We start from the raw sequence: 26,057 nt of genomic DNA, 5'->3' as shown, positions 1-26,057 counted from the left end.
CGCAAGGCAGCGGGAGACTCGTGGAGGGCGGGGACGTCTCACTACCCGTACAGGACCAGAAGGACCTGCCCACTGCCAATGCATACACGCTAGCAAACACACAGCAATACAGCAACGGAGTGAATCAACCCTAACAAATGAGAGAAGCACGCAAGCAAGACAGCTACCAGTACTTTGCAGCCATGTTGACAGCTAAATAGTACACCTCAGAGTGTTCTTGGGAAAACAAAAAGTGCAGGGAAAATCCAAAGTTACCTTTCTATGCCTGCATTACAGCAAGGGTTATCAAGGTCAAAAGGGTCAAAAGGTCAGTGACTGCATGCACACCAACTTGACAAGATAACACGAACACATACTTGTGGTTACGATCTATCAACTCCAGGGTCGCATTACTGCACACTGGTTTGACCTGTCTGTCAGACCAATTGGTATCCAGTGTGCAGCGTTGTCATTACTAACAGCTTCTAGCATGATTGCTTGCAAATCTTACAGCATCAATACAACTTTCATTCCACAGTGCAGAATAGGGAGAGACAGCTATACACTTCTCCTTCTTTAAAATCTATTACGGATGTAGACAAGTTGACAAGGTAATAACAAAAGCATACTCATTAGGATCAAGGTGATATCATTCCTTTCTACACACATCTGTGGGTGAAACAAGTTGGACATGCCAAAGACAGTCCCTTGCACTGGGAATCAAAAATAACACAGGAGATGTAAACCTCACTTTTGAACCTCACGAGCTTAAAAGATAGCAGCAGTCATGCGCAAGTTCTTCACAATGACCATTACTACTGCAGCAATTGTTCTGTTTTTCAGGCAGAAGTTTTTCCAATTCTTTTTCTCTCAATGATATTATGATAATCATTTTCCCATTGACAACCTCCCCCCCCCCCCCCTCAGAAAAAAAAAAAATCATGAAGAGGTTTCGCAAATTATTTTCCTACAAATTCTAATAAGAAATGCTTCACTGCAAATAAAAATAATGCTGAATAAGTTAAAAATACCACAGATACCTCATATTTGCCTTAAAAAAAAGAAGAAAAAAAAATCATTCAACTGAATACTCATCAATACATACATGGACAAAGGAGAAAGACTTATGAAGTCAGTGCTACTTACAATTAGCACAAGTTATGACAGGACAAAAATCAGAATTGCACTCGAGTTGAAAGTATTTCAAGGGAACGGGTGGCATTTATCACAGCGTTCATCACTGCCGTATAAAATCAGAGCAGGAAAAACACTTCTCTAATACTGCATATAATCAGAAGCCACTATAAGATATGAAATAATTCTTGATCATCAAGATTATCTATGAATTATAATCATAATAAACACTAATGAGATCAAAATGTCATACTTGTTGATGTATCCAGCAAAGTTGAACTCTTCCTCTCCTCTCGTCATCTGCTCCTCCATGGCCATTTCATCTTCCTCATCTTAGTCACAAAGAAAACAACAATAATTGAGAATGGGAGTAAGAAAAAACAGTTAGTGCTAACCCTAACCCTATTTGATTTGACAGTGAGGTCATTAACCCACAATGATGCATTATGGGAGGCATTATTTGGCTATCATGACACCATGATAAAGAAAAAAAAAATACAGGAGGTACACAATGAAATCAGAAAGGCAATACCCAATACAGATTCCACCAACCATTAAAAAACTTCCATTCCTGAGCTAACATGCTTTATTTGGGATATTCAAGATTTACACTACACGCATTCCATGACAAAAATTAAAGGAAGAAATCTTACTGCAAGGTTTAGATCTAAATGTAAGGATGAAGAGTGCTTTTATCATTACATCTCTCATTCTCATCGGTGAAAAGATTGTTGTTACCTTCTTCATATTCCTCTTGCTCTTCCACGGTGTCCGCTTGTGCTGGCTCTGGCTGCTGTACTGTAATGATCAAGTCAAAAAACAAAATGTTTGTAATGAGCTGGCAAAGAAATATCATACTAAAGCGTGATGGAAATCTTCTTCATGGCATCATCTTTATGTCTAAACAGAAAAAAAAAAATGGCTTTGAGACATTGAGAGTGATGTTCTGCTGTTTTGTTTGTTTGTTTGTTTTAAATGGGCTTGTCTTTCTACTTCAACAGGCTGTAACCCCCTAGTGCTATGAAGTGTTCTTCAGAAACTCTACTTACCATTCAGGTTTGTGAAGTGGATCTCGCGTAGAGCCATAAACTCATCTTCTGGTTCAATGTCAGATGCTCCAAATACATCTCCCTCCGGCCACACCTCCCTATCAACAATAAAAGTAGATAGAATTGAATCCAATTGATGCTTGGAGAGAAATTGAGGTTGATTGTTCTTCTGCACACACATCATCTCATTCAGAGATTACTTTCAAATTTCTGGCATAGCTTACATGCTTTTGATAGTTCTCAAAAATATCTTAATAGGAAATGCTCACAGCCCATGAAAGAGATACTTGTTGAAAATTCATCAGATATCATGTGACATTTCCCTTAAATTAACTGCTACATTGTTACTAAAATGTGAGAGCTTGTAGCCTGCTGGTTAATTTTTTGATCCATTTTAAAAGTTACGAGTTTATGCTCAAGTGAGACAGGAGACAACTGCAAACTTAAAAAGGGTCTAAACTCATGCACTTGAACAGACACTATGTCATTATGTTAGCCTCTATTCTGTTAGTCCAAGCAGTACCAAAGGGCTCGCTACAAATCAGGACCATATTGGTACCTACCTGGAGGCCCTGAAGAGGGCCAGGGCTTCCCCAGCTCTGCCGGCTCTCAAACTCTGCTGGATCTTCACCATGGCCTCCGTCCTGCATTGCACAGAAACATTGGAGTGAGGAGATGGATGGGTATGATTCTTTTAAGTTTTGATTTAAACAGTTGGCTAAAGCCCACCGAACACTATACGACTCACGACTATACACCTGACAAACTTTGGATCTGAAATAAACAAGCGTGTTTATTCTGAACTTATTGTGATTTATTTCGGATCCAAAGTCTGTCAGTCGTATAGTCCCGAGTTGTTTAGTGTGCTGCTGGCTTTAAATGAACCAGTTTGCATCCCTAGTTCATATTTTGATGATGTTGCATCATTATCTATATCTGAGTATTGCTATATGTCAAAGATAAATGTCAATTTAACTACACAGCCAAATTAGAAATTATTAATGAGATACACACATAAATTAGTGATCACAATGGTAATCATCAGTCTTGTGTCAATCTATTGCTGTTTAAATGAATGGAAAGGTCTCTAGACAATACAGATAGTAGCATATCTCATATATCAAAGACAGCCTCTTCAAGTGACATCACTATTCTCCTTAAGAGTCTTTCAGTCATTATTATCTTATCATTGCCAGGTTTCCATTTTGACACATGGTAAAGAGGTACATCATAGGTTAAAAAACATTGTCCAATGACACTAGCACTTATTGGCAGGATTCAGACCCAAAATCTCCTGCCCTGCCAGAGTATCCAGGTCCTTGTCCACTTTACCAGAATCTCCTATAACCAGACATACACAAGTATGTATTTCCCTCGGAACAAAATTTACATTAAGTCATCCATAATCCAGCAAATACCACTTTGCCAATCTTTTAAATAGAGATGTGAGCAGACTCCCACCTCTGCTCTTCCATCGGCACCTCCGACGCAGCATCGAACGGAGAGACGTTTTCCGGAATGTCCTCCCTCTCTTGTAACATGGCGGACAGTTCACTGGCCAGGGTGTCATTCCAGACATCATTAAGCTGGTCCTCTTGCTCCTGGGCATTGTGGGATTGGCCAGCTTCCTGTTGGGGTTGACGACCTGTTCCCAAATCACACAAAGTAAACTTCATGGAAGTGCTTGTAATGCAAATATTGATCATCTCTTGATCGGGAGCTGATGAACTGGAAAGCAGTGTAGACAACATATCATACTTCTTATTAAAGTGTTTTTTAACTACTTTGTGGTGCTAAGATAAAACAGAGGACTGTTCATCAAACTTTTAGGTCATAGTTGATATTTTGAGCATCATCCTAAACCCAAAACTTTGTCTGTGAGGAATATACTAATACTTAAATTAGTCATTCAAAAATCATCTACATCCATTGTACTTCATACATCACATAAATACCTAGATAAACATGCACACACAAAAAAGTGTGCATATCAATATCATTATCTCTGTACCTTGATTTCATTTTCATTTTAAATTGTTACTTACGCTTTCTTCGTTTTGCCTTCTTCTTGGTCTTTTTCTGTAAAGATAAGACAGGTCAGAAATATGTTATATACAGCATAGCCAAAATGACTTCCAGCAAATGTTCATCTCTTTGAAACTGCAATTTTTTTTTGTCAACAGATTCAGAGCTAGAAGAAAACAAAGACAATCTGAAAGAAACTGGGCCAAATAAAGTGGACCTATAGATGGTTATTCTCAACTTTATGTTTTACTCTATTCAATTTCTCGGAAGAGGATAGATAAACTGGATGAATGCTTAAACATCATCCATTAATAAATCAAGAAAGGCAAAGAGCTAACTGATTTAACAAGTCACAAACCAAGCAAGCCAACACATCAGATCAACACTATTCCTTACACTACACAAACAACGGAGATATGAAAAACATTCTGTAACGTCAACTTTTTTTTTTTTTATGACACCTCAGATAATGCAGAGTCCTGAATCTCTGAAGCTATGAGGGATTTTATGGCACTCGTATGCACTGTCCACTGTATGGGCATATGTGTTGGAAATTCATGTCTACTATAAATGCCCATGGGTTTTTTGATAGTACATGTATGAATCAAAGATATTAAATAAAAGAAATGTTCTTTGTTGCTCTCACCTGAACCATGAGTGTCTTCTTTTTCTTGCTATACTTCTCCAGCATCTTGATGAAAATGTGGGTTGTCTCGACCAAATCTTTGAGATACGTCCTTTTATGAGAAATAAACAGTCATTTGCATTGATGAGATAATTTATAAGAAGAGGTCACTGGTGGGAAGGGACACATTGCCTTGCACAGTTACATGATTCAATTAAAATTCTGACTTAAGTGCCATGGTGGTCATGTCATGCTTAGATTTGCACCCATATCGCTACACTAGATACTTGGCAATTTTTCTTCCAGCACTCTTATCCAAGAATCACATTGTTTGCGGCTGGGTAACAGGTGACCTTGATGATCTTGTCAGGTAAAAGATAGCAGTTTTAAATCAACATTCAACAACAGTCTACACATATGAACATACATTGTATTTCAAAACATACAAATTTGATAAGAAGTGATGTATACATAAATGAATGTAGAAAGAAACAATGAAAAAAAAATCACAGTATTTCAGCAACACATGAAAGCAACTATTGGGGAAACATATATTTCTTTTAGTGTATGTGTGTGTTTTAGGATAATTGTGGAGTCGTTATTTTGCTCATAACTAATTCTCCCACCCAATCATTATTAGATTGACCAGTAGCTTCAGCCACAAGTGTTTGCCAAAAATTTGAAGGGAATATGGAGCTAACAAATCTTACCTCGTGTTCTTGACTTCGTCAAACTTTTTGAGGAGAGTGATGAAGATCTCCCGGTACTCTACGACATAGAAGAGATTATTCTGGATCACGTCGGCAGACTCCCGTAGCTCCGGGGCGCTGCTGGGTCCCGCCATCTCGTTCAGCGATGCAAGCAGCTCTCTGTACGCCTTCAGGCCCAGGTGCATTCTGAGATACAAACAAAAGCACAAACTACATTGTCATGTGACTGCATGGTTAAAACACAGGCAAGACTCCTCATTCTTGATCTAAAGCATCAATGTTGTAAATCGCTTGATTGATAGATTCAGAATGTTTTCTCAGATATTTAAAAACAAATCCTTTCACATCGATTTATTCAAATCAAGGACTCGCAGTTCTACAAATTTGACACCCTCTCTGGTTTGAAGGGATGAACTAATAATATGTCAGAGAGACAAGGAAGTTTAAACACTTTTTTTCAAAAAGTTGTTGTTTCATCAGAAAATGCTTTAAAAAAACCCCACTGAATGCTTATCTGATCAAACCCAACATATGGTAGTAACTTGCATTTGTTGGCTGACTCTCACTTTCATTTTGTTGCCTCTTCTTTGCACACCAGGTTAGGGCTCACTACTTGTTCAGCCTCGCTACCCCTTTACTCATGCTGTTGCTATTTCATTCTTTTTCTATTCTTTATCCCTCTCTTGTTCCTTACCTTGTTTGATGTCGCCTCCTTATTCATCCTTATCCTTCACAGGTTACCCCCTATGATCCTTGGGATCACCACTGACCCTCCTCTGCCTTTTGTCTGTCTACCTTCCTGCTTTAATCCCCCTCCCTTACTTACCCTGGGCTCCTTGCCCATGACTTCCAACCCTTCCCTTTTGTTTTCTTTGTTCTGTAACTGTCCGTAGCCCTCCTCTGACTGTGCTTGTTGTGTGTAGTCCGTACATGTATATGTGATTGCTTTCCCTGCCTGTTTGTCATTTTGCCTTTGATGAAGATTCTGCTAGGATTGAAAGCTCAGGCCCCTTTTGACTCCAAACCTAACACAAGTAACAATGCTATAAATAATATTGACTTGCACATTTTATTACAGTCACTGTGTTATGTGTGTACTTTTTATCTTGAATGTTTAAGTATGTGCTTGCTTGGATTATTCAAAACAAACTGGACAGCTGAAAACTGACCTCTTGGACCAAGCAGTGGTCTCTTTCTTGTCCGTAGTCATCATGTCCAGGTATTTGGTGATTTGAGTGTCCACATAGTGAAACGTCTGCACGGAGAATGTCTCGCTGTAGTTTGTAAAGCAGAGGGAATGAGGAACAGCACAATAAACATGTTTACATTATGTTTCACATTTTCAGATCAGGATTTGCTCTCAGAACTCATGAAAAAGGGGCTGAAGAGAAAAAAAAAAACTTATTCAATCAGATTTCTACCTTTTTGGTTTTTTTTTCTCACGCAAATATAACATTGCAATGATAGGAAGGAAAGGATTACCACTGAACAGAATTAAATTCTTATTTTTCCTTTGTGATCTCCACTGTTTAATGCATCAATGTCCCAAACATTTCACATTTTTAACGTTTACCATCCAAGTTGCAGTCGTCAGTAAAGATGGACTTAGCATCGACAGAACATCCTTTGAAACTTGATCTTTTGTTTCTGATGTCATACCTAATAACATCGATCCTGAATTTGTGATGGCGGTTGAACTGCATGAAGAAGTGCATGGCCCAGAGGTAGTAGGATTCATCGTTTTCTTGCGCTCTGTGGTGCAGAATGTGGTCCTGAGAGATAGCAAAAATAACAGTATTGTTACTACTCACTGTGAGCATTTAGGGCAGTTTCATTTGTGAGCATATGAATTCTTGAGAGTGAAGTCATATTATACAAATTATCCACTCACTTGGGCCAGTTAATATAATCATTGTATAACATTATCATCATATAATATGCATTCATTACATGTATGATATCTGTATAAGGGTGAGAATAAATCAGAAATAAGTCAACACACCCCACATTCTTCTATTATAAATCTAGTGCCACAGCATTGATTTTTGCTTTGTTTCCAAATTTCATTCACTTTCTCATCTTTTATATCATTATTACCTGGATCAGTTTCATGTCATTTTACATTCTTGCAAAATTCATTACTATCTCTAGTACAATTTCAGTGTATTATTCCTTCATTTCAAACAATGTGCTACTACTCAAATAAAGATAATTATCAAATGTAGCAATTCATGACTAAAATTAATAAGTACCTGGTCTCTCGTAAGTACTATTTCCCCAGCTGACTGAAATTTCAGGAGTTACAGTACCAACCTTCACAGCATTCATCAAAGGATTGTAGCAGTTGTCCATGAGCAGGATGCAGAAGTCTTTGAGAAACAATCGGATGCTGAGCGTTGATCGACGACTGATGTCCTTGTCCATCATCGGGAGCCGGTTCTTGGGCTTCTTGGTGGGGCCCTTCTCACTCTCAAAGGTCATGGTCTTGGCATTTTGGAGTGACCGGTGGTAGATGAGATCCCGTTCACTGATGGACTTGAAGTCCTTCATGTAGAATGATCCTCCAAAGCGGGAGTGCCTTTGGGATAAAGATTGTTGTCATGAGTGAGTTGAGCTCAATGCATAATGGAGATTGGAAGTGATGTTACTGTAAAAGTGCAAAAAGCCTCTTTATTTATCATGGCAATGATTCAAACCTGCCAACAATGGATTAGACATTTTCATAGCTCCTTTCCACACATCACCACATGCATAAATACCAATAACCAGTTGGTTTCTGAGATTTAAACTACTACTTCATGAAACATTTTCATTTGATGATAAAATATTGCCCTGTAACTTTGCAGAGACATATTGTACCAAAGAGCAAAAGCTTACTTCTTTAAAAGAAAGACAGAGACTCCAACTCTCCCGTTTTCGACGGGAGATCTCCCGCCGAAAACCCATTTTTGCAAAATCTCCCGTTCTCCCGTTTGAGATTTAATTTCTCCCGCCCTGGCTCAATGTCTCCAGTTGGAAAGGATTTCTTACTTATTGCTATCATATGTTGCAAAAATAAGCCTTAGATAGCACCAGAGAGCATCTATAACCCTAGGAACTTCACGCTTCGCACACATAAACTTGGGTCTCCCGTTTGCTGGGGGTTTCAGGCGGGAGAATCTCCAGATCAGAAGGTGCTTGGGGTTGGAGTCTCTGGAAAGACCACAAGCATATGTGCTTGTGCTCCTACACAAATAAAGTTAAAAAAAACAGACAAACAATGGTATAAGACTTCCTTGTTGATGTCCTCTCTGTGTTATTATTCTCGCTGTTATAATTTTTACTATTTTCAAAATCATCATTATCAGGATGATGATGATTGTCATCACCATTATGTTCTGGTATCCCATGCACCGTACCTGCCGCTTGCTTTCATTATTCTAGCCCTCTTCTCAGCCATCTCTCTCTGCCTCAGCTGCTCCAGCTCTCTCGCCTCTCGCTGCCTCTCACTGGCCTGCTGGCTGGTCCCTGCCTGGGCCAGGGACTCCGGTGTCTGTATCAGATGGGAAAGCAAGGACCACACTAAACAAGTTGTGTTGACTGGCTAAGTACTTAATACAACTTATTTGTATCATGATCACAAACACACACACACACACACACACATATCAACAAACAAATTTAGCAGTGGAGCAGGCAAAATTTCTTTGTGGGGATGATATGAAAATGAAGGAGTCTTGCCATTCTTATTTGCCAAGGTCAACTAGGGTTTGAAATATGAGACACAAAAATCTTACTTTTGAATTTGGGTCTGAAGATATAGAGTCAAATGAGCAACAAAGGGAAAAAAAACCCGGTTGATTATATGTGTCATCGGAATAATACATAACTGCGGGAGAACAGGAAAACTGTATCAAATCATATCAAATAAAATTGTTGCTGTGATGGAAATTTCAGGAGGACAGAATGATAATCAAGCAACATTTAACCAGTGACATTGTAAGATCGAACCTAAGATCTTAATATTACTGCAGGATGCAGGATCCAGAATGTTGAGCACAATTATCTTAATAGGGCACATACATCCCGATTCTCAAAATACTTTATAATTGTGGAGTTTGTTGTATGTATGGCTGATCAGTCACCTGTTCCCGCAGCATGTGAGAGATGATCTCGACGGCATGCATACACCACTGCTGCTCGCCCTCAGCACTGGCGATGTAGAGGATGAGCTTGTCCATGCCGCTGACGTTGAGAGCCCACAGCACCTGGTCATGAATGCTGGCATCATCATCCGTCCTCTGTCATGGTACAGATAGAGAAAAGAATGGTACAGGGGATTTTATTTATTTATTTATTCATTTATTTATTTATTCTTTTTTTTTGGGGGGGTGGGGGTTGGGGGAATGTGCCGATAACAAACACGGAGGGACAGACAGACGGTTCCATGACATTTGCTCCTGCGACAATTACTCCCATGATATATCTGCATGCTAAGCCAAACGTAAATTCAACCCATACACATAACCCTAACCCTAATCCTAATTCTCACATCAAACCTAACCTAAAACCCTATCACAACCCTAACCCTAACCCTAAGTCCTTAGAGATAATAAGACCGGAGCAATTGTCGCAGGAGCAAATGTCGTGTCACCCAGACGGACAGGCAAACAAGAGTGAAAGTTAGCCATGTAGAGACAGAGAGGTTGACATTAACAATGCACTATTTAACCCATTGAGGACGGTTTGATTTTGCTACAACACACATTTCCCATAGACGCTTGCCCGAGTATACTCGGGACTCATCCTCAACGGGTTAAAATTACTTCCGTATTCACATATCGCGAAAAACATGTTTTTAAATTGCATGAAAACAAATGACACAGTATGTGCATCAGTGAAGATTAGCCAGTGACATATATTTCAGACAGAATTCTTAATGATTTAAGGCCTTCTGGTAGAGCAGTGGCAACACTGAAAAAGCTATCCTGGGTAAATAAGACCTTATTTATCATATATCATTACATTTCATTATGAACAAATTGCTGTCCAAGTCAAGTGCATTATACATGATGTAATGAATATTTTGTTGTGTCTGTTACAAAGTTTTAACCAACAGTCTGGGAAGAAAGACTTACCTTTTCAGCATTTGGGTCAGCTGGAATGTGCAAGATGTTTCGCACAAGCAGCAGAATTCTCTCCATCAACAAGGTGTGGTCTTCTCGACGACTCTCCCACTCCTGGGGAAAGTGAAATAGTGAGAAAGTTGCCACTTTGATTTGTTAATTTAGTAGAATGCAGTCAAATCGCATTCTAATTAATTCTTTTTTGAGGGACATTAAATTGGGGCAAGGTGAGCTGTTATGAGAACTTGAGGGCTTCATAGTTTTTTGCTGCAGAAATGAAACAGCTTTGATTGATTTCGATATCATGATGATACAAAGTGTCAAATATTCTCCTAGGCAGCTTTTCAACTTCATATGACAGAAGTTTGTTCGCTTGCTTTTTTCAGAAAGACAAAAGATATATAGCATGTCACATTATTTGATAGGTTACATCCCAGTAATTTATCATGAAATACGAATAGGTATGATATATGATTATCATTGACATACCAATCACATACAATTGCGTCACATTCAAGGTTATGTAGAAGAGCAGAGGTAGTTGATTGTGTACCTAATAAAATGCATCACAATGGCTAGAAATGCATACACCTCTTACAATAGTGAGAAATGACTTGTCATTCACCTGTAAAAGTCAATGGGATGATGACACTAAAATAATGATTACAGGAAGTCACACTTTCACTACCAATGATATTTCTGTAACTATCCAGACTACCTGCCATAATGCATCCTTTGCTGGTAATCATATCTTGACCATGTTCCATTCCAAGCTTAAATCTTTATTCTAAGAAGGAGAAGGAGAAGAAGCCTTAATTACCATATCAAGCAGTTTCTTGAGCTTCTTGGCCAGGACTGTCATGAACTCCTCACAGGCAAATGCCTGCTTGTAGGCCTGGAGATGGGACAGCACCTCCAAGAAGTAGTTCTGGAACGTCTTGTCATTGGGAACATTTTGAAAGCACAACTCAGCCGGCTGTGTCAGGTTGACTAGAAGCCTAGGAGAGTAAGCATAAGAGCAGGAATCATCATCAACTTGTTGTTTTTGATGCATAAACCATAAGTAAGGTACACAGTTCATAAATTTATCACATGCAATATCAAGTATCAAAGTCAGAGCAATATTGGAAGTCAATGTTCTATTCTTCACAATTATTTAACTTGAACCAAAACAGCTCAAGCTAGTAACAAACCTCCAAAAAGATAATAGAGATTCAAGCAAGTACCGGGTACCCCATATCTGTACACACAATTAATCTGGTGTTTGCAAATTAATAATTTGTAAATGTTGTGATTTTATATGATTGTGAAACAATAAAACATACTTATAACAAAATAAATAATCTATGAACAGGCACCTGCATTTATTGATTCCTCTGATATACAGTTTAAAACAAAAGGTTGTACTGCTTGTCAAGCATAAATCAATCAACCCTGTGGCCTCATAATGACAACTTTAAATGATTCTTCAATCGTTCATACAGTAATGTCCCCCTTATTGTTACTTCAGAGGATGTTTCACCAAGATGGTAATACAAGCAGCTGCCTTTATATACACTCAAAATTTCAATTCAAGCTTTAAAACGTGGAATATACAGATGAGAATAGATTACCATAATTCCAAAACCATAAACCCACATTACCTGATGGATGTTTCAAAGAGCTCTCCCTCCTTGTGGTACTGCTTGGTGAGTGGAATGAGGTCATTTTGCAGAATCTGGGCATGGCCCAGCTGTCGGCGAATAGCACATGTTTCGTCCTCCCGTCGCAGGAAACGAATCAGGTCCTTGATTGTTTCTGCGAGTGAATATTGCATAGTTATAGATGTTAAAAATAGTGATTAAATACAGGCAGCAGGCTCAACTACAAAGGGATTCACTATCATTCACTCGCTACACATAAAGTATCGTGAAGCTTTGAACAAGGGACAAACAGTATACCTAGTATTGTACTGGTACATGTAGTTTTTAGGCAATAATGAGAGTACACTGTCTCTTCTAAGTCTTTTCATTCAAATTCAGCACATTAAACCTCAAAGTGTCTACACCGTAAGATCCCCCAAGACAAATTTCACTTTCCTAAAATCTTCATTTAAACCCCTGGACCATAACATGCTGAACATCCTACAGACTAAACCATTAGTGTGTGGGCTTGTGACACATGCAGATGGAGATTTCAGACAAAAAGTAGTTGCTTGGTTGAAAAGAAAAAAAATCAAGTAGTCACCCAAGCAATCCGGCTCCTTCTGATATGTATTCCCTTCCAAATAGCCCAGGGCATTGCATGTTGCAAGCAGCTCACAGTTCATGTTAATGGGGTTGAGAACATCAACAGCCATTGTGCTGGAATTTTCACCGACCAGTCATTCACTGTGGAAGAAGGCAGAGTTAATAAACATGCATGAATGGTATATATTACAGTACTCTCCGCGTAATCGGGTATCGCTTAAACGGGTACTCCGTTTAATTGGGTAGTAATGTCAAAATCAATTCCAATGCACATTAAAATTACCTGATAATCGGGTTGCCTCTCCGCATAAATGGGTAAACAATTTCTTCTAATCTAATTTCTACCCACATTTTATCGCAGACATAACACTTTAAGAAACATGAATGTCAAATTTTCCACTGCTAATCGCATTCTCTTCTTGATTTGCAAAGGAGACCGATCACTTGGGGAGTGATTAAACATGGAAACACATGTACCAGTACCGTCTTTCCACACGTAAACGAACATAGCTGGCACTCACAACTGCATAGACAGACAGGAGTTGAACACACTTGTGCTCCTCCCTTGCTCCGCAACAACCATGGACCAACAAGGTAGCTCCATGCAACAACATTCACAATATGAGAAGTTTGCAAAGAAAATTAGGCCATGCACCAGCTCCATAATTTCCTTTTCCTCAGGCACTTCTCGAAAAGTAGCTCAACGTCCTGACGTGACTAGTGCACGCAAAGAGACGTGTTCCTTTCGGAAAATGCCTGCGTGTTACCATGGTCAAATGACAAAGTTTTATAAAGACATTTGTCCATAAAATCGAGTGTAAATTATTGCTCGTAACTGAGCAAGTGTAAGGTATGTATAATGTGCTGTGAAAGCACGCGTTTTAAGCATACAGTGTAAGTGTTTGGTGCAGTGTACTCCGGTACTCCGGTTAATCGGGTAAGAAACGCTCTGCTAGAGCCTACCCGATTATGCGGAGAGTACTGTACTATCAAGTCTTTAACATATTATGTGTGATACACTACCCAGGAAAGTAAATGTTTCATGTGTCATGTCACAACCATGTGTGACAACAATTTCACATAATGGGCAAAATATTAAAATGACAGGTTTGTCACAAATGTGTTGAGTTCACTTTCCTTGAATTAGGTTTAATTGGATGAATGGCTACATTGTCTCAGAGTGCAGGTATTTGAGGATTTTAGTTGACTTTTGACCCTTTTGAAAGTTTGAGGAAGAAGTGAAATTCAGCACTTTCACTTGACCTTTGACATTTTAGCAAGAAACTTCCAAAAGAATCTCTATTGGATAATACATGCATACACTAAGTTTCAAGGAAAATCCTACAGGCATTGCATAGATAAGAGAGAAATAGTGAAATTTTGAGGAGTTATCGACTTTGACCTTTGACCCCCTGACCTTTGAACCATGACCCATGAATTCCCTAGATGATCACTGCAAGTCAGTATGCATATGTACTATTAAAAGTTCCATGAAACGGCCTTGAACCATTTGTGAGATATCAGGGCTGCCAACTCTCGCCCTGAGATATGGAGAAAAAAGTGAAATTTTAACATTTTCTTTTGACCTTTCACCTCATGACCCGAAACTCTCTCAGGAGAATTTTTATTTGGTATTTCATGTATACACTAAGTTTCAAGAAAATACCTTCAGGCATTGCATAATTAGATATGGGGGAAATAGTGAAATTTTGAGCATTTGACCTTGACCTTTGACCTTGAGCATGTGCGCACAAAAGTTGATAGGTACAACTTCGCCCACTCATACATATTTATGACAAGTTTCACTAGGATACCTCAAATGTTTTTAGTTACACTGTCCACATAATTGATTATGGACGAAAGGACGGACGGACAGACAACCCAAAAACGTAATGCCTCCGGCGACACTTCATGGCGGAAGTAGAAAAAGTGCCTTCCATAATCATTACCATCAGGTATCATTGGTAGTCATTTACACGTGTATGCTATCCCATGCATTTGTGATGAAATATCAACAAGACAATAAAAGAAAAATTCCAGTCAGTCCAGTATAGGAATGGTCTGATAAAAAAAAAGGAAAATCTTATGAATACAACATTAAATTTTCAAATCAAATTAACAGCCAACACTGACAATTTGATCAAAATTGGATAAATAAAAATTAGGGAAGTTATTAAATTGTGAAGTTTTGCAAATTTCAGCACAACTGTTCTCGTACAGTTGATATGAATATGCAAAATGAGTGAGCTGATAATGTCATCATCTCACAATTTTCCATTATTGTGATTGTGTACAATATATGGTACGGGTACCACCTATCGGCAGGGTACCTTGGGGTTTGTCATCGGCACCCTGCGTATTATGGCTGTGTGCGAACTGCGTGTAGTACGAAAAGGTTCGCGCGGGAGTAAGTGTCATTATTAGCTATAAAAACAATAAAAAAGAAGAAACGAAAATCAAACTCAAAAACAAACTAACAAACCAAACTAAACACGTTTCAATTACACATCTGGTCAGTAACGACGCATGGCTGTGAAATTCACGTGTATTACGTATGGAGGGGGAGGGAAAGGGGTGCCGATCGCTAGGTACCCTTAGTTTTATTAAGCTGCGCGAAGAAAACGGATTGCATGCACTAAAATTGCGCTATTTTAAAACGGAGATTCATAATCAACGAGACGCCATAGACGGTCACGACATTCAAAACTGCAGTATTTATGGCCTATTTGAGGTAAGAATTAGGCGATTTTTTATATTATTTTTCGAATAAACAAGCTACAGATCCTTAGGGTTACGATGTGGTACCCCAGCCCAATGGCAATGCTATTTATTTTTTTTTTTTTTGGTAGCCATACATTTATCTGCGTATGTGGGACTGTGCCATTGATTCCACAACGTCATGTCACAGTTGTCTTAGATATAGAACAAAGCAGATAAGAGAACGTCTTGAAAAGTGAAAAGTGAATTCTCGATAAACGTTTTGGTGTAGATTGAATAGAACAATATCATACTAACTTGGCAAAAATAGTGAAAATTTGTACGTACCCAAACATTCACTGCTGAATACAAATTTACCGCCACATCGCGGGAAAACAGTGCAATGAAATTTGTTTAGGAGTTAATCACATGTATTTGAAATGTGGAAAAATTACACTTGATAAAAAAAAATATATTAGCATAAATTACAGTAATATATATACATTTGAAGAAATAAAAAATATTAAAACTTATGTATTAACTTTCAAATTAGTAAAAAGATTTTCTCTATTAACATAAATTAATATTGTTTTAGGATGTAACCACTGTGTAGAGGGCTATATTGGGGAAAATCTCTTTGGTTTTGTTAGGTGTAGAAATGATGTTATCTCTTGTGGGAAAAAAAAAATGAGAAAAATAGTTACTTCGTTGCATTTTATAGCATCTTGTAATGTCCAGTAGTGATTTAAGGCCGTGATGTCATTCCATTAGTGTATCATAAATCCTAATGTGTAATTTTATGAGGTTTCCCTGAGCAGAATGACTTTTATTTGTTCAGTGCTAGTATTACACCATGGAGGTACCTTTATATATATACTCAAAAGATATCGCTCGTTCTCAGCGAGGCCTGGTGGCCAAGTGGCAAGGCGTCTGTCTCGTAAACAGAAGATCGAGGGTTCAAATCCCTCTCAGGCCTAATTTTGATGACATTTTTCTTTTTCTTCTTCTTTTTTTTTCTTTTCTCCCAGTGTTGTTGACCTAGATTCTAGTCGTCCGAGAAGCTGATATTTTGACCCAATATCTGTGTCGTCCATAAAACGTTGAGCGCGCGCTAGCTAGCTAGCACTTAGCAGTGGAGCGGAGCGGATCCCCGGCCCCGCCACCGGAGCTCGCGCTTGCGGAGCGGAGCAGCTGGCTGACTGATCATCGGAACCGAGTACCGGTTGAGGGATAGAAAACCTCGCGGTTAGAGTGATTTTTCACTGAAAATCCGAACTGCTGGACGGGTACGGTTGGTGAGGTAAGTGTCTTTGCAAGATAAGATTCATGCTAACCATTCGAAAGCCCGACTTATCAGACTTTGCTGTAGAAATACAGAGACTCCAACCCCAAGCACCTTCTGATCTGGAGATTCTCCCGCCCGAAACCCCTAGCAAACGGGAGACTCCAAATTTATGTGTGCGAAGCGCGAAGTTCCTAGGGTTCTAGATGTTCTCTGGTGCTATCTAAGGCTTATTTTTTCAACTTACGATAGCAATAAGTAAGGAATCCTTTCCACCGGGAGACACAGAGTCAGGGCGGGAGAAATCAAATCTCCAGCGGGAGAACGGGAGATTTTGCAAAAATGGGTTTTCGGCGGGAGAGTTGGAGTCTCTGCCTACTCTGGAAATAGTGTAGAGTCAGATTCAAGCGTTCTAGCATCGCGGCACACCGAACTTCCACGTAAAGTTCCAGCCACTAGCGGTAGACAAGCAAGGGCCAAGGCCCAGCCAGGGCAGGTTCATCCGAGCATGGACCACTGGACATAGAATAGGCTAGAAGTAGAATAGCCAATTTAGATACCACGAAGTGGCTGGTGCCTACTAGTTAGTTATAGAAACTAACTGCCATTGATGATAGGTGGATGGCTGGGCGACCCATTTCATTTTTGAGACAGGCTTAACGGTCGTTAGTTGTGAATTGAATGTGCCAGGTTTGGTTGTGTTTGTTTATGTTTTTAAAGATTATTCTTAAAAAGTCTATGCATGTAAATAAACAGTGGTGTACCGTGGCGTGGGTCAAGACATGGGGGGGGGGGGGGGAGGCACCTCGTGGAAAAGTAATTTTGAGGGTGTGTATGCTTGTGCGTGCATGCATGTGTATGTGTGTGTGCGTGCGCTGTCGGTCTGCAAACTTGATACTAATATGGACTAACATTACATTTACTGGTACAATACATAACGGACTGACTGTGATACATTCCACAGCACAGTCATTGAGCAACATTATAAATTTTCCTTACATGGATTATGGAATGATGGTGCGAAATGACAAATTACTGGCAGCAACACCAGGAGAATTGCGTAACAATTAAATGCGAGCAAGCGAGCTTGAAAATTTTGACATTTTACAGTCCAGAAACTGCCGTTTATATATTTTTTCGCTTTGGAAATTAAGGTCCTAAGGGGGGGGGGGGGCGCACGCGCACCGAGCGCAACTGCTGGCAATTACTGGCAGCAACATCAGGAGAATGGTGTAACGATTAAATACGAGCGAGCGAGCTTGAAAATTTTGACATTTTACAGTCCCAAAACTGCTGTTTGAATTGTAGCTATATTTTTTTCGCTTTGGAAATTAAGGGGGGGGGGGGAGGGCGCAACGGGCGCAACTGACTGGCAATTACTGGCAGCAACATCAGGAGAATGGCAAAAAGATTAAATGAAAATTTTTACATTTAACAGTCAAAAAACTGCTGTTTGTAGCTATATTTTTTCACTTTGGAAATTAAGGGGGGCACCGGGCACAACTGCTGGCAATTACTGGCTGCAACATCAGGAGAATGGCATAACGATTAAATGCGAGCGAGTGCAGCGAGCGAGCTTGAAAATTTTGACATTTTACAGTCCAAAATGTGCCGTTTGTAGCTATACTTTTTTGCTTTGGAAATTAAGGGGGGCGCGGGGCCCCTGGCGCAACTGCTGGCATTTACTGGCAGCAACATTAGGAGAATGGCATAGCGATTAAATGCGAGCGAGCTTGAACATATTGACATTTTACAGTCCAAAAACTGCCGTTTGTAGCTACATTTTTTCGCTTCAAATGGAAATTAAAGTGGGGGCGCCCTGGATCCGCCACTGGTAGTCAAGGGTGTCGGTTTATGTTCATGATTGGGGGAGGTATGACCAGCGAGGGGGCGTCGAAGTGATCAAGCGGGGGAAGGATGTCCAAAATCTGCACTTTAGAGCATCCCCTAATTGTTTGTGTTTGTGTGTGTGTGTGTGTGTGTGTTTTAAATACATGGAAAAGTTAGGAAATATCCCAGGTCAAGTCTTATTATTGGCAATGCAAGGCATTTTGATATAGAATAGTATGTAAAAGCAACACTACAAAATCAATGATCTAGTTTTGATATAACGAAGTGTAAGGTACAAAGGTGTACATTTTACATCACATTGCACAACATTGCAGCTACTCTTTTTGCCGTTCGGATGTTCTGAGTACACTGCGCACATCCTGCTTATATTCAGAATGCTAACCAGGAATCACGCTGAATCACAATCTTTTGTCAGCTCCGGGCTTTTTGTTACGCCACTGTAAATAAATAATAGGGAATGTGATCTGTAGTCTGTAAACTCAGTCAAGTGTCTTCGTTTTGTTTCTTCTTCTTCTTCTTCTTCTCCTTCTTCCTTTTCTTCTTTTTCAGTATGATTTTGTGTGTGATGTTTTTGTATTATGTGAATTGTGATGTACCGTAACTGTTTTTTAGCTCACCTGAGCCAAAGGCTCAAGTGAGCTATTGCGATCGCCCTTCGTCCGGCGTCCGTCGTGCGTCGTGCGTCGTGCGTCGTCCGTCGTCCGTCGTCCGTCGTCCGTCGTCCGTCGTCCGTCGTCCGTCGTGCGTCGTGCGTAAACTTTTTACATTTTCATCTTCTTCTTGAAAACCCCAAGACCGATTTTCATCAAACTTGGCAGGTAGCATCCCTAGGGGGTTAGGAACTCAATTTGTTAAAATGGGCACCATGCCCCACCCAGGGGGCCCCCAGGGGGGCCCAAACCCCCCAAAATTAAGGAATCTGTAAAAATCTTCTTCTCTAGAACCAGAAGTGATAGAGCTAAGTTAATACTATGAGTTAGTACATTGATGACTGTAGTTTCAAGTTTGTTCATGGCAGAATCAGGGGTGCCCCCCTTGGGACCCAGGGGAGGGGGGTGGGGAAGGGTTCTAATGGGGCCTAAATTGTACATTTTCATCGTCTTCTTGAGAACCCCATGACCCATTTTCACCAAACTTGGCAGGTAGCATCCCTAGGGGGTTAGGAAATCAATTTGTGAAAATGGGCACCATGCCCCACCCAGGGGGCCCCCAGGGGGCCCAAACCCCCCAAAATTAAGGAATATCCGCAAAAATCTTCTTCTCTAGAACCAGAAGTGATAGAGCTAAGTTAATACTATGAGTTAGTACATTGATGACTGTAGTTTCAAGTTTGTTCATGGCAGAATCAGGGGTGCCCCCCTTGGGACCCAGGGGAGGGAGGGGGTGAGGAGGGGTCCTAATGGGGCCTAAATTGTACATTTTTATCTTCTTCTTGAGAACCCCATGACCTATTTTCACCAAACTTGGCAGGTAGCATCCCTAGGGGGTTAGGATCTCAATTTGTTAAAATGGGCACCATGCCCCACCCAGGGGGCCCCCAGGGGTCCCAAATCCCCCAAATGAAGGAATCTTTATAAATCTTCTCTAGAATCAGAAGTTATATATAGAGCTGAGATAATACTATGAGTGAGTACATTAATGACTGTAGTTTCAAGTTTGTTCATAGGAGATCCAGGGGTGCCCCTCTTGGGTAGGGGGGGGGGGGGTGGTGGTTGGAAGGGTCCAAATGGGGGCCTGAATTGTACATTTTCATCTTCTTCCTGAAAACCTCATGATGGATTTTTGTCAAACTTGGCAGGTAGCATCCCTAGGGGGTCAGGATCTCAATTTATAAAAATGGGCACCATGCCCCACCCAGAGGGCCCCAGGGGGCCCCCAATCCCCCCAAATTAAGGAATCTTAAAAAAATTGGGCCCTTATTGTACATTTTCATCTTCTACTTGAGAATGCCTGGTCAAATTTTGGTAGAGCTGTGAATAATTTAGATTAGTGACTGCGTGAAAGGTGAACTTGCGATACTCAGGTGAGCGCTAGACCCGCGGGTCTCTTGTTTTAAGATGCACAGACTTGTTGAAGAACAGCCTGTGGCTGAAACAAGTGACTGTATGGAAATAAAATAAATGAATGAATGAATGAATTGGAATTCGATGAAACTTCTACCATTATTGCTCTCAGTTTGATTTCACTCTTGTTTGTACATGCCAACTTTTGATTGTTACTGTGTGCAATTTACAAACTTAAGTGTCCTTATAAAGTGATAATTTGAAATTTGATTATTTTGACTTTGATTTAACAGATTATTGATATATTCATACAGGTCTATACATAATGCATATCATATTCTGAAACTCACTAACTATACACAACCCAGTCGCTGTATAAATACTGACAGCGCACAGCGTCTGGTCGGGCTAGAAACTCGCATATATATTTTCTTTTATCATTCTTTGATGGAGGAATATATATCGCTATATAAACATAAAAGTGGTAAAGGTGCAGAAAGTGCAAAGTACCGGTACCAGTACTACAGATTTAAACAGAAATCATTTTCCAGCCAGCAGTTCACAAACACTGTTTTAAAAAAATGTTTATACTCATCATTCTTTTAAAACCGGATTAAAAAATCATTGGTAGAGAAGAAAACAAACTTGAGGAATGTTTTTATTTTAAACACCATGGTGAAAGTCTTACCTACAATGTACTGCCTTGTGGGCATTGTGTTTTGATCAACAATTGGCTTGCTCAATGATGGCCAACTGATGATAATTTTCATGACTGCAAGTAATCATGCGTATCAAGAAAAAATGATCAAGCAGGTGCAAACAGTTGTTTTATTTTTATGTGTGCCTACATTGTACCTATTGTACAAGCTTTTCAAGTCTTTCACGTCGTAAAAAAAGGGAATTGGTGGATTACGGCTATCACCCTACAGTATCCAGAAGATGCCTTTACAGTGATACATGGCAATATGATATTGGTATTTTATTTTGCATCCTCTTACAGACATTAGCTACTGGTACTAGTGCCTGAAATCAGTGCCTAAGATGCCGAGGAAATCCAAACGTGTAAAGCTTAGTGCTCCTGCAGGGGATGATGGGGCAGTGGATAATGGAGTGCCACAGGATGACACTGTGCCTGGAGCATCACCAGATGGTGATAAAGGGTCTGTTCAACCCGTAACACAACCTCCCACCCAGCCCGCCAAAAGTGTGACCCAGAGTTCATCCGACAACCAGATTGCCAAGGATTTCATAAGTTTGATGGAAGAGATGGTCAAAGAGCTTGATGCGCTAAAGTTCGGCGACCCGGTCAGCTACATCTACAATCCCCTCGTCTATGCCAAAGAGACCCACGATTGCTACATCCGGAAGTATGGCAACTCCAAGAAGTCTGTTCTCTTCCTGGGTATGAATCCTGGTCCATTTGGCATGGCGCAAAATGGAGTGAGTGAAAGAACACATCTTTGTATACAGTAATATAAGAACTACCGGGTACTGTATAAAAATACCTAGTTCTCATTTCATCAGACTGTGAAAAGAAACCATGATGGGTTTGTTGTCTTGGAATATGTACTATGTGGACAATTTCTATCACCAAGATATCGAGTACAATTGTATTCATTTTGTGCATCCTGATTCAAATTTATTTCAGTGACAGCTGTTATTCTTAGCATTGATTTAAATGTGAGGAAAGAAATACATACATTTATGTACCAGTATGTAAAATTCTAAAAGAACTTAACTCATCAACACGTAATTCATTTCATGAACTAAATTGTGTGGATAATAGATCTGCATTATTTGGTCATAAAATTGGAGCAGGACTAGAATAATATATCCTCACAATTTTGACACTGCAATTATCTGCATGATATTTTCATTGAAACTAGAGTTGGAGTTTTTGAATAGAATTCAAAATGATATGGATTATTTTTAGGGCATAGTCAAAAGGTCACATTCTCGGGAGTTCCCTCCCACCCCCCCCCCCCCCCCCCCCCCCCCCCCCCATCATCAGATCTTTTTCATCAAGACTTTTTATTTCTTTTTTACAGGCACTTGTAAGAAAAAAAATATAAAGTGTGCATCATTTTTAGAGTTTGTAAATGAAATGTTTTATTGATTTATCTGCATTACTCTCATATGTGGATAGTTAGGGGATACAATGTATACATTTGTAAAAGGGATATTAGAAGAAATATTAGACCATAGTAGCTTATGTGCATTTTTCTTTTCACACATATCACTAAGTTTTGGCATGATCATTAAAAAACTTTTGAAAAAAGAAGTCATGAATAGTCAATATAGGGTTATTTTCCTGACCTGAATTGAGCATAATACTAATTTATATTTGAATTTACTGAATATTTCATGTTACATTGTAGGTGCCTTTTGGAGAGACAACTTTTGTGAAGGACTGGATGGAAATCACAGGCAAGGTTGGCAAGCCACCCAAGGAGCATCCAAAGAGGATCATCGAGGGCCTGGAGTGCAAGCGCAGCGAGGTTAGTGGCTCCCGCTTTTGGAGCCTGTGGAAGGATCTGTGCAAGACTCCAGACGCGTTTTTTCGGGAATGTTTCGTGTATAACCACTGTCCGCTTGTGTTCATGACAGAAACAAGTAAGAACATCACGCCTCCCTCACTGAAGGCTGATGTGCGCAAGCCTCTCATCGATATCTGCAACGATTACCTTTGCAAGCTGATCAAGCTGTATGGAGTGAAGGTGGTAGTCGGGATAGGAAAGTTTGCAGAGGACCAGACAAAGAAGGCACTGAAGAAGGCTGGGATGGAGGGTGTTACCGTGGTGACAATAATGCATCCAAGTCCCATCAACCCAGCAGCAAACAAGGGATGGGATGGAATCATTAAGAAAAGCCTCAGGGAATTGGAACTTATGAAATATTTTGAGTGAAATGTGTCATTGGTTGAAAACCAAAAGCCCATCAATTTTTTTAAAACCTTTTCTAGCATTTTCATGTCTACAGTATCTCAGTTTCTCAACTCAGATCAGCGCCTAGTCCTGTAGTAAGACATTGTAGAGGCTTTCAAAAAGGACAAAATTGAGCAATTACAATATTCCAGTGTGAGAGAGATGGAGAAAGAGGAAGAATGGAGAGAGAGAAGGAATAGGTTTAAGAATCATGTTTCTGTGTCATGGCAGCCAAAGAGCATACTTTTGCTTTGTTTGTTAGAAATTGAGGAAAGGTATTTTATATGCTTTTAAGACAACCTTCCCTGTGTGTGTGTCTGTGTCTGTGTGTGTGTGTGTGTTTTTGCATCCGTGACACGTTCAAATGTAAAAAAACTATCTGCTCTGAGCAAGTGTGTAATTACAGTATGTAAGCAATGCATGTACATGTAATGTTTGTTGGAGACATTGTGATGCAATTGTCCTCTTCGTAAGTTCCTTGTTTGTAGAGCTAGCTAGCTATTAAAGAAATAGTGTATTAATAGCTTATGGTAAATTTCACTCTGATGTGTACAGTATGTGTGACTGGTGGTTTAAATCTAAATATACTTTCTCAATGTTCACTGTATTAAAAAAATACAACTGGATTGAGCAGCATAATGCACAACTTTAATGACACTGAAAGAAAATGGTTACAACAGAATCACTGACAATTATTTCTCAGCATCCATTTGTGAGATGTGTCTTCACAGGAGCTACCGGTATTCATAAATTCAAATTATTGAAGAAGTGTAGGGCAAAGCGCTGTAGCTGATATTTTTGCATGCATGTCTTAAACACTGGCAGCTTGCTGGTAATCATGTCTCTTGCAGAGGGACTCATTTTTTACTTTTTTACCTACATGTACAATTGTATCAGCCAAACGTGATCATTACAACATCTTGGGCTTGATTTTGTTTTGCTGTTAGCATTATTAATCCATCCATAAGTCATGCATAATCTGGTCGTGCTAGAGAAAAGTATGGATGCAAGCAACTTGATTCATCATTGGAAAATCACATTTTGTATTGTTTGTCAGCTTTTGAGGTTTGATGATGTGTCTTCACTTGGAATCATTCATTGTGACAATGGATTTGCTCCTCTTGAAATGGGACAAAACAAGTATGTTTATTCACATCATTTTGTACATGGCCAAAGATTTCTGTGTATTCATTGACTGTTTGTAAACCAGTCTGAAAGCGGGTACACTATAGGTATCACAGCAATGAATGTCTGCAGTCAACCTTGCCTAAGTTCACCTTGAGCAAGTTGATATAAGTTAATCCGCCATTTCATTGTTACCAGTACGATTGTATTTTTTTCTCTTGTATAGAACACACATGAACGTCTATAAAATATACCTGGTAATCTCACAAAAAAAAAGTAGTGTTGATACAATGTTACACTCTTTCCTTTGGCTCAGTTACAATAGGATTTCACACAGTTTTGTTTTTTATTTCCATTTTTAATTGTGCAAAGAAATATCATGAGCACCTGTCATGCTACACCAGTAGCCAAATTACAGGATTCGTTGATATTCAGCAGGGAGGTGGAAGAGATCCCTCTTCCATCTCCCTGTATACAGTATGGTTTGACATGTGGTTCACCATTGTCAGAGGGGCTTGTGCTGTTACCATGATGATTATCAGTCTTTTTGAGGCTTATCTTTTTTTTTTCTCTATTTGACAGGAGGCAGAGGCTAACAGTAATTTTATGTTTGGTGAAACTGATAATAAAGACAAAGTTTACAAAGTCAGTAAATAGAAGAACACAGAAAAATTACCGACAGCTGAAATATATGTGAACTTGTGGTCTGTTCTTTGAATAGGGGGTATTGATTAATTTAGACAACTACTTATTAACATAACATTGGCCAACTACATGTAGCATGTATTACACCTTTTTATGTGATTTTGAGCTGTAAATTCATTTGTGCCAAAGAAATATAAGATGTGGTATTTAACGTGTGAAATCTTACAACTCATTAGAAGTTGTAATGAATACAAGAAATGACACAAAGGTAAGAGAGTGATTGAAATTTGTGTGAAGTTGGACAGATAAATTGATTGCGGTCAGTCATGTACATGTATCGTTAAATCAATATAATTTACACTGCAATGGGCACCTCATCAATGCCTTGCATGCTTCATGTGACAATAACATCTCTTTCCTAGTACCAGCATACTTCTCATTTCCATACTACAGAAAAATACATGACACAGTTTTCTTTCAGTCTTGAAGAGTTTTATTTCCTGCATCTTAGATGATGAGTACACTTCATACTGGGTAGAATACCATGGAGTTACCATGGAGAAGTATGAAATTAGCAACACTGTATTTAAACCATGTATGTTTATGGAGGATTTTTATGCAGGTGATCCTACATTCGTGTTATCAAGGTAAATCTTGGGTTAGTTTCAAACAGTC

At 39.4% G+C, this 26,057-nt stretch overlaps 2 protein-coding genes and 1 non-coding gene across 3 annotated transcripts in view; 2 read left to right on the top strand and 1 right to left on the bottom strand.

Moving 5' to 3' along the window:
- LOC139722572 (protein timeless homolog) overlaps positions 1–15,943 on the bottom strand; it is a 33,019-nt gene extending 17,076 nt beyond the window's left edge. The window contains exons 1-18 of the mRNA XM_071633863.1: positions 15,901–15,943; positions 12,854–12,996; positions 12,271–12,424; positions 11,448–11,625; positions 10,640–10,741; positions 9,647–9,802; positions 8,921–9,054; positions 7,836–8,100; positions 7,182–7,294; positions 6,692–6,796; positions 5,523–5,708; positions 4,834–4,924; positions 4,208–4,241; positions 3,624–3,807; positions 2,726–2,806; positions 2,163–2,260; positions 1,852–1,911; positions 1,367–1,445 (exon numbers count right to left, since the gene is read on the bottom strand). Coding sequence (XP_071489964.1) covers positions 1,367–1,445; positions 1,852–1,911; positions 2,163–2,260; positions 2,726–2,806; positions 3,624–3,807; positions 4,208–4,241; positions 4,834–4,924; positions 5,523–5,708; positions 6,692–6,796; positions 7,182–7,294; positions 7,836–8,100; positions 8,921–9,054; positions 9,647–9,802; positions 10,640–10,741; positions 11,448–11,625; positions 12,271–12,424; positions 12,854–12,965 — 2,132 coding nt within the window. The 5' untranslated portion in view covers positions 12,966–12,996; positions 15,901–15,943. The remainder of the gene's footprint in view (positions 1–1,366; positions 1,446–1,851; positions 1,912–2,162; positions 2,261–2,725; positions 2,807–3,623; positions 3,808–4,207; positions 4,242–4,833; positions 4,925–5,522; positions 5,709–6,691; positions 6,797–7,181; positions 7,295–7,835; positions 8,101–8,920; positions 9,055–9,646; positions 9,803–10,639; positions 10,742–11,447; positions 11,626–12,270; positions 12,425–12,853; positions 12,997–15,900) is intronic.
- Positions 15,944–16,456: 513 nt separating this feature from the next.
- On the top strand, positions 16,457–16,528 carry Trnat-cgu (transfer RNA threonine (anticodon CGU)). Its single transcript has one exon. It is a non-coding gene; the product is annotated as a tRNA-Thr (tRNA).
- Positions 16,529–16,619: 91 nt separating this feature from the next.
- On the top strand, positions 16,620–24,031 carry LOC139722540 (single-strand selective monofunctional uracil DNA glycosylase-like). The gene is made up of 3 exons (XM_071633829.1): positions 16,620–16,852; positions 21,689–22,128; positions 23,067–24,031. Exons 2-3 carry the CDS (start codon positions 21,730–21,732, stop codon positions 23,592–23,594), a joined length of 927 nt encoding a protein of 308 aa, XP_071489930.1. The 5' UTR covers positions 16,620–16,852; positions 21,689–21,729; the 3' UTR covers positions 23,595–24,031.
- The last annotated feature ends 2,026 nt before the right edge of the window (positions 24,032–26,057 follow it).

Source organism: Diadema antillarum, unplaced genomic scaffold (genome assembly GCF_040938485.1).
Source record: "Diadema antillarum isolate AM-2024a unplaced genomic scaffold, OU_Dant_1.0 scf00000167, whole genome shotgun sequence".
In the NCBI taxonomy this organism is placed as follows: domain Eukaryota; kingdom Metazoa; phylum Echinodermata; class Echinoidea; order Diadematoida; family Diadematidae; genus Diadema; species Diadema antillarum.
The sequence above is the reverse complement of the archived record's forward strand: the minus strand, read 5'-3'. Positions and strand labels throughout refer to the sequence as shown.